Here is an 8,248-nt window from a genome sequence, read left to right as displayed (position 1 = left end):
CCCCGCCTTCCCTGCGCCGCTGTCTCCATGCGACATCGCAGCGTGGGCGTCTTCCGACATTTGCATAGCCCCCCGCAAGTGGCCAATGGGCAGGCGACTACGGTTCTGTCATTTGCATGTGCCCCGGCGGCGGCCAATGGGGTGGCAGCCGCCGAGCGCGCTTGCAAGGCGATGTTTCCCTCTGCGCGGGGCGCCGGGGCTGAGGGTGCGGGTGACACAGCGAGAGGCCCGGCCGGGCGCGGGAGCCGCGGGGACCTGCCGGGCGCTCGGCCTGGGCAGCGCCGCCGCCTCGGGCGGCCGCAGGGGAGCGATGTCGGTGGCGGGGCTCAAGAAGCAGTTCCACAAAGCCAGCCAGGTAAGGGGAGGGGCTCCCGGGGCCGGAGCGGTGGCGGAGCCCTGGAGGGGGCTTTGCTGTTGATGGGTGGGTGCCCTCTGCCCGCTCCCGGCCGCCCGCTGCCAGGCGCAGCGGGTGCCTCGACCCTCTCCTTCAAGGGGGCGGCATCGCTCTCTGGCACCTCGGGGGTGTTGCCTTCAGCTTCGCCTCCGGGTCCACCCTTTTGTTATTGCCCGTTAGCCTCTTATAAGGCTTGAGCCTCACAGGAGAGGGTTGTCTCTTTACTTCTGCGTGGGGCTTCAGGTCTTCCTTCTAGCTGTTAGTATTTGCTATTTAGTGCTGGGTTTGGGTTTGGGCTCTGAGGCCCTAGTTAAAGGTGTAGGCTGTAGGGTGCTGGCCTTCCCCTAAAGAGTTGATTGTGGTGTTCTTCCACAAGCTACTTGTTTGTTATCCTACCTGGCATACCACGTATTTGTCCTATAGAGGGTATCGTATGTTTCTAGAGTTTTCCCTCCTTTTCTAGAAGCTGTACTCTTACCTTTTGCTGGGTGAACCTTCGTCTTTTCCTGACTCCCTTTCTCTCCTGTTCTCTTTTCTAATATGCATCCCTAATGCTGTCACTGATTTCTCTTAAGAGAGAAACCCCTTTCAGTCAAGCAAGTGGACTCGTTGCACTATGTAGCAGGATAGTGATGACCCAAAGCCCCACATTGTATGGTAGCTTCAGCGGTAGGATTCTTCTCACTGAAGGTCTTTGGAACCTTCAGCTGCTTTGCTTGCTTGTTCCAAGCCCGAGAGATCTGTATTTCTGTTGGCTGTCATTAATGATATAGGTAATACTGAAATTAGTGTCTCTAACCTAGTCAAATTGGACAACTGCTGTTGTCTTGGTGAGAGTGCAGAAAATAAAGGTTCACTGACTGCTTAGCTGTCACCTTTCTAGGTCCTCCTTCAGATACTTGTCAGCAGCCCAGATGCAGAGTGTGCACTTTGTTTGGATATAGACATGCTAAATATTTGTATCTGATGTTTATTTTCAGTAGCGTTCTTTCTTTCATATTACATACTCATCTTGAAAAATGTCTTGAATCTGGTTCTTTTAGTTAACTTTCACTGTTTCTTTGAGAAAATGTGGTACTTCCAGGGTAAACGAATCCAAGAACAATTTATAAAAGGTTTTGGCTTGTTTTGCACCAAGCTTGTACTGGTAAGTGATGCAGCCTTTGCTGTGGTGAGTTTGTAACTTGAGGAGCAGAAGATATTTTGCTGAGGAAGTTAGAGAGGTAACCACAACAAGTGCTGTCTTGTCTAGCAACTGGTAACCGTGCAAGTTGCTTAATCCTGCCTAGATGCCAGGTAAACATTAAAAAAAAAGAAGAGGGAGGGTATCTGATCAAGGTAGTAGTAGCGGCAAAAAACAACACTAGAATATATTGAAGTTGACTGCACATTTATTGAAATGTTGTGCTATGACTTCTAGTATTCATTACAGTGAGGAACTGTAATGCATAACTCAGATAATATTATTTTTCTCAGGGTGGGTCAAAGGTAAAGTTTCCACTTATTTTCGAATGCAGAACTCGGCAAGAAATTTAAAGTAAGTTGATTGAAAAAAATCTCATCAGGGAAACAAATACTGTTCAGTAGGAAATTAGTGTGCAGGAAAATGATGTTGGAATTGGGTGGGGTTTTTTGGTGCTTGAGGAAACACAAGACACTTCTTAAGAGCTCATTCTGCAAGAATTCAGATAAAATGTTGGGCAAAGTAGTAGTGGGAAAAAACCCAGAAGAAATAGCGTATATGTAGTTGATCAAGACATCCAGGTCTAAATAACTGATCTATTTCTTTCTGACACACAGAGACCCATATGTATATGGGCTCATATGTATAAAAGTACAAACTAAACGATTTTTGAAACTAAAAAAAGATAAAGTGGAACATGCAAAATGGAAATATCGGCTCTCCATCCTTTAGCTAAATTCTTTTACAAAATGCCAAAACAAGCAAATGCAGAGCATGAAAGAGGTATTTCTCAACAGAATGTTTGTTAAATCTCTAAGTACTGTAGGATCATTTAAGGAGACATGTACCTTTGTGTATTGAATGGAGGAGAGATGCCAAGGGTAGCTGTTAACAGCAGAGACAGGCATTGCTTGGGGAAAGAATGAAATTAATTCCTTTAGTGTTCCCAAAGGAGAATGGGGGCAGATGACAAAAACTGGCAAATTTCCCAGAGGACACTGAGGAATGCTGAAGGGAATGAGACTTGTGCCAGGACATGTGATTAAGGAATAAGAATAATATTTGAAGGCTGACAGAACCTAAAGACAAAAAATCTGAAGGGTGAAGCAAGTAGGTTAAGACAGCCCGTATTTAACAATTCATTCAGAAATATGAATAAATATCGAAGAAGTGACAAGATCCATACATTTTTCAAAAGATACTATTTCCATGCTAAAATAGACTTCTATTCAACTGAAATAAGCCATGGCTCTAACTGAAATATAGAGTTATATATAGTTATAGAAAGATTAAGGAAAATAAAAGAAATGTAGTTATTCTGTAACTCTGTATACTTTAACTGAACCACTTAACTGTTGCACAACTGGTTTTTGCAAAAGAAATGCATTTTGGTTTTGTTCCTGTAAAAAAAACCCTGCCTCTTCTGTGCATCTTTATGTACAGCTTTTTTGTTAACTGGCAGCGATCACCTTTGCGTGTAGCCTTAAAATTCTAAGTTTAGTGAGTCCAGGAAAAAAACAAACAATACTTACGATTTTATATGTGCAGTTCAGGTTTCTGGGATGTTTGTCTGGTGCATGTCAGCTTGGTTTATCTAAAGCAGCAGTTAAGTAAATAAGTGTTTGCTTTATAAAAGGTCAGTAGCTAACTTTTTGTGGTTACTAAAGCCCTCACCAAAATCGGTCATGACATGCTATTGCAGACTTGGTTGGTGTAGTAAAAAGTCACCATGTCTCTGTTTGTAATGCATTAATTCACAGTAAGTATTCCTGATGGTTTTCTCCTAGAATTCTTTACCCAATTGTGTTTTGTTTTTTTTTTTTCCCTGCTGAGAATAGCGTATGTGTATAGGTTTTCACCTAAGTATCTGGTAGTGAGATTCAGGAGACAACTCTTGACTTTTGAGCATCTGTTGGAATTACTGCAGTAAAATCTGCACCCCAGAGTTAGTGGCGTTTTAACTGTTTTTCTGTGTATCCCAATATATAAAGCTGCAATTCTGCTCCATTATCTGTACTGTAATAATTGCTTCCTCTGGCATCCAGAACTGATAGACCCAAAGGTTATATATAAACCCTAAAGGTTATAGATCTGTTATGCAATAGATAATAGCTTTCAGGTACACTAGAATTTTCTTTATTTAGGTTATAATTTTAAATTGAAACACTCAAGTGGGCTGCAATGAGGATGGCTTCCATTCTGTCCATTTAGTAACAGCAATGATCCCTTGAGTATAACTCATTTGACTGATGAAGTTTCAAGCAGAACCCATGTGGCATCCATCTTACCACCTCTCACTGGCTGGTAAGTGAAGGTAGGCTGTTTCTTAGAGCTGATCAACTCATGTGCAAGTCTCATGGAATTCAGCTTTTTTCCTGTTTTTTAATGCATTTTCAACTAGAATTTTTTTAATTAACCTGCAGGGAGTTCTGTTCGTGATGAAAATTTGTCTCCTGTTACTTTCAGCCTCTGACATATCTTATCTGTGTTCCTGTTTTCAGTTTGAAACCTTTTGATGTAGGTGGGTGTATCTCTGCCTACTGTTTTTGTAGGCCTTGTACTCGTAGTGCTTGTGCATGTGGGATAACCCAGATGGTGGGAGGACTGCATCTTCTGATGCATACTGGGGGTATTTTTAGAGTGGTGTTTCTGTTTGGAAGAGCAGTAAGCATAGAGAGCGGATAAGAAAGCCTTAATAGGCAGCAGATGCTATTATAATTTCTGCTGTGCTCTAAAACTGCAGCCAGGCTACTATCCCGGTGTAAAGATATGTGATTTTTCAAAGTAGTTGGAGGCTAGTGAGCTGAGAACCTCCCTCCCTTAGAGTGTTTTGAAAGCTCAGCCGTGATGCTGGCATAGGAAATCTGCTGTTGACCTTGAGTTCACATGTTTTATGTCTTTTTTTTTTTTTTTTAATTAATTGTAGCTAAAGTCCATGTATAGCAGCAACCTCAGTATCAAGGGCTTATTCATAGTATATTTCTTAGGCTTAGCTTCTCAGCAATAGTAGAAATTAATACTCTTTTGAGGAAACACATGACTGCCAATTATCATGAATATCTTATTTCTAAGGTAGGCATCCACGGCTATTGTTAGCCTATGCAGGCTGGTTTCTTAAACCTTCTTCTGTTGTGTGTGAAGAAAGACAGGTTCCAAGAGAGTGTGAAGCAGGAGTTGACACTGTTGTTATTGGTGGACCCTAAGGGTGAGCAGATTTTTCTAGCCAGAACCAAAATCTGTTACAACTTTTTTTGCCTTCTGAAAGCGATTTAACCTGCTGCAATAAAGTATATGCTCTGTGCTTTTGTCTCTTAAATATCGTGAATGACATTTGACTTTTCAAGTGCTATATCTTTTTTTTAGCAATGCTTTTAAAGGCCTTTTCCTATTTAAAATTTTTTTTTTTAAACTTTTGGCTATCACCAACAGTTGCCGGGATGCTTGTTGTTCTCTCCCAGATTTCTGCTTTTACTCTGTTGATTTATGTGTAATTTTGATCCAATCTGTTGAATTAAGACCAGCTCAGAATCAAGACCTTGGGGATTTTTTTTGTTCTCCTGACTATTTCTCTTTTCTGTTATGTTGTAGATGAATGATACTAGCCTAGACATAATATTTAAGCCTTTTTTTTTAATTTAAATCCATGTTGACAGTGAGTTAATACACAAAAACTTTATTTACAGGTGCTTTCTAGCAAAGGAAGTACTTTGGTAAATTGAGGAACAGACAAACTTTATAAGAACCTGAAATTGCCAGTGAGACATGAAAAGAAACTCTTTATTGACTATGTGCAGATATGTCTCTTTCCTGGGACTATAAGCTGTTACCATACAGTCGGTTAGAGATACTGGCCTTTCACATCCAACCTGAGTTGGGCATGATGAATCCAAGACTTTAGTAGAGAGGGCACTTCTATCTTGTTCCTCGTTTTTATTAGATAATTGGATGTACTCTTTTGCAAATCTTCTGGAATTGTGGGGGTAGGACAATGATGAAAAGGACATTAGAGTTTAGTTTATTTTCTTGGATGTTTTGAAATGGATAATTATACTTCTATATCTTTCAGAAAAGAGAGTAAACCCTTTCTGAGTAAAAAAAGGACAAAAAATAATATTCCACTATTCTCTACGTATATCTAAATATCTAATTAGAGGGTATAATTTGTCTTTGCCTGTGTCATGGCTGGAGACTGTTGTTATGCAATCCAGTAATTATAAAACTATAATGTAAATTATACACTGTTCATCTTAAATTCCTAAAATGATGTGAGAAGAGGCTGAGGGTTTGTGTAAATCTTTGAAGCCTTGTTAGTTCATGGAGTGTTTGGGGGTGTTTTTGGTTTGTTGTTTCTTTTCTGATGGAAAACTTAGTGCTTGAAAAAGAAGTCCTTGTTTTGCACTTTCCCTTTTGTTAATAATTTTGCTTTGAAAGAGGGAAACATGGTCCTGTGGCAAAGGTCAGCATGGATTTGGGGGTGGCAGTAAGGGGACAGTAATCTGCACTTCACTCCTCCTTTGGCATCAGTAAAGCTGAAGTGCTTACTTTTGAGTTACATGGCTCATTTTTGGCTGTGCAGCGCACCGTGCTTACACTGAAGCTTGCTTCCAGGGACCTAAGTACTGGGGTAACAGGTAGGAGATAGGAAGAGAATTCCTTGTGGCATGAAGGTGATTTTCAGTATTAAAAATATATCTGATGAAGTTGGGAGGAGGGGGAAACTAGCTCTCAAGATTTGGGTTTACGGTTGTATTTACAATTGTGTTTGTCACCTCCTCAGTAGCCTGCCAGTAAGGCATAACTGTAGGAAAAAGAAACTTTGGTGCTTCAGTCAGCATACAAATTAGCAGAAGATAGCAATCATATGCCTCTGCAATGTTTAACAATGCAGCTCTCCAAGCTTGCAAGAGTTGGATTCTAATGCTGTAGTTTGGGAATCTAGCAGAGATGCAGCTGCAATTTGGAAAGAGTTTAGTTATATTTTACACATAAAATATTTATCTATAAAAGCAGTGCAATAGAAAATAGTATAGAATAATGGAGTGCAAGCTGAACTTTCTCCTTGAACGCATCTCCTTTTATAGATTCTTGGCTTTGCTGAAGAGTTTTGCACAGGCATCCTGAAAGTTCGAGCGAGAGCTGGCGCTCCATCCTTACCTCATGCTGTTGCCTGAGTCATTGCGGCACATGCTGGGTAATATATTGCAGTGCAGTCTCCTGAGAGTCCTGCAATGCTGAAAAACAAATAGACAAGTGAAGCACAGCAATAGCATTGCATTAAGATTTTCTTCAGCACTATTTACAGTGTTACTTGAAGTTGCTTAAATATCTTCAACAGATACATTTCTACCAAGAAGTTGCATTCCTGTACAGAATTTGGGACAGGCTTTATTATACACATATAGGAGGATAAATTCTGCTTAGTTATACTGATAGAAATCTGGGATGACTCAATGAAGGGTCTGTTGTATAGGAATGTGCAGCATAACTGGGAGCAGAATCTGGCCTGTAAAACTGCAGTCCAAGTGCTTGCTTCATATTAAGATAAGAAAGTTGTATATATTAAGTGGCACAATATAGCTGCAGTTCCAGAAGAAACTATTGCAGAAGAATAGAAGTGTTTTTAATATAATGTTTTGTCTGTTGTGCCATCCAGACCCCAATGCTTTCTGTAAGCACAGATGTAATTCTAGTTACGAAATGTGTCCCATTCTTCATACCTTCTGTAAGAATCCTATAAAACCCAAACCTTGTCCTGTAATGGTATTTTTAAGAACAGACTGCTTCTGTTTATGTTAATGCCACTTTCACCCCAGTGTATTGTGACAGTCTAAGTTTCTTCTGTGCTATGTTCTCATTGTTAGTCTCTTTCCTGTTACGGAAAGAAGCCACTGCTGGAGTTTTATGACTAGTTGAGCTGAAGATGCAGGTTTTAACAATGCTTTTAACAAGTCCAGTTAGAAAAGGGCTAATCTAATGTTAAATTACACCTTGAATTCTATTTTCTAGAGCCCTTGTGTCCTATCACTGTGTGTGTGTTTCTATTATTAACGTTATTAAGAGTTACAGGCATTGATGGGCAAATATACCAGTTAATTTCCTGCAACATCTCAAATATCAGCAGCTGTGCATGTGAAATGCGAAAATAACTTGGCCTTACATGCTTTCTATTCAAAGGACAATGCCAAGCCTCTGGTGAGAATTAATTCTGTTTCTGTACTACCCTAATTAAATTACTTTTTTTATACTGTACCTGTGTTTAATGAACTGCAACAACTGCAGTGAAATTAGCCTGGTTAGGAACCAAACATGATTATGAGAATCCAGGACTCAAAGGAAATCAGGGGGTTCTAAAATTCTGTTTTCCGGGATTGGCAGTGTTTCTATTCTTGTGCTGTCAGGTTACAGATCTAAGGTGAAAAAGTGGGGAAAATATTTTTAAATACGTTTTTTTTTTTTTGAACCAAGCCAAAAAGAAATAAAGTATTACATACAAGTATAAATGGTCCTAGATAGTAACAGCCCCTTTATTCCCTTGTGAGTGCTTTGCAAGCGCAGGTAGGTCTCACTGTTCCCATTCTTTTTTTTTACAGATACAAGTAAGTAAGGTACTTGAAGGTGGTGTGACTTGAAAGAGCTGGTCAGTGGCAGAACCAAAAGTAGATTCTGTGTTT

At 40.2% G+C, this 8,248-nt stretch overlaps 1 protein-coding gene across 2 annotated transcripts in view; it reads left to right on the top strand.

The window, feature by feature from the left end:
- The first annotated feature begins 294 nt into the window (after positions 1 to 294).
- The window catches only part of SH3GL3 (SH3 domain containing GRB2 like 3, endophilin A3), a 57,523-nt gene continuing 49,569 nt past the window's right edge, over positions 295 to 8,248 (top strand). For both annotated transcript variants that reach the window (XR_015183823.1, XM_086471388.1), the window contains exon 1: positions 295 to 355. Coding sequence is in view for 1 of the 2 variants with exons in the window: in XM_086471388.1 (XP_086327514.1) it covers positions 311 to 355 (45 nt within the window). In the remaining variant the exon portion in view is untranslated. The remainder of the gene's footprint in view (positions 356 to 8,248) is intronic.

The sequence above is a fragment of the Leptosomus discolor genome, chromosome 11 (genome assembly GCF_034619465.1).
Source record: "Leptosomus discolor isolate bLepDis1 chromosome 11, bLepDis1.hap2, whole genome shotgun sequence".
NCBI lineage: Eukaryota > Metazoa > Chordata > Aves > Leptosomiformes > Leptosomidae > Leptosomus > Leptosomus discolor.
The sequence above is the reverse complement of the archived record's forward strand: the minus strand, read 5'-3'. Positions and strand labels throughout refer to the sequence as shown.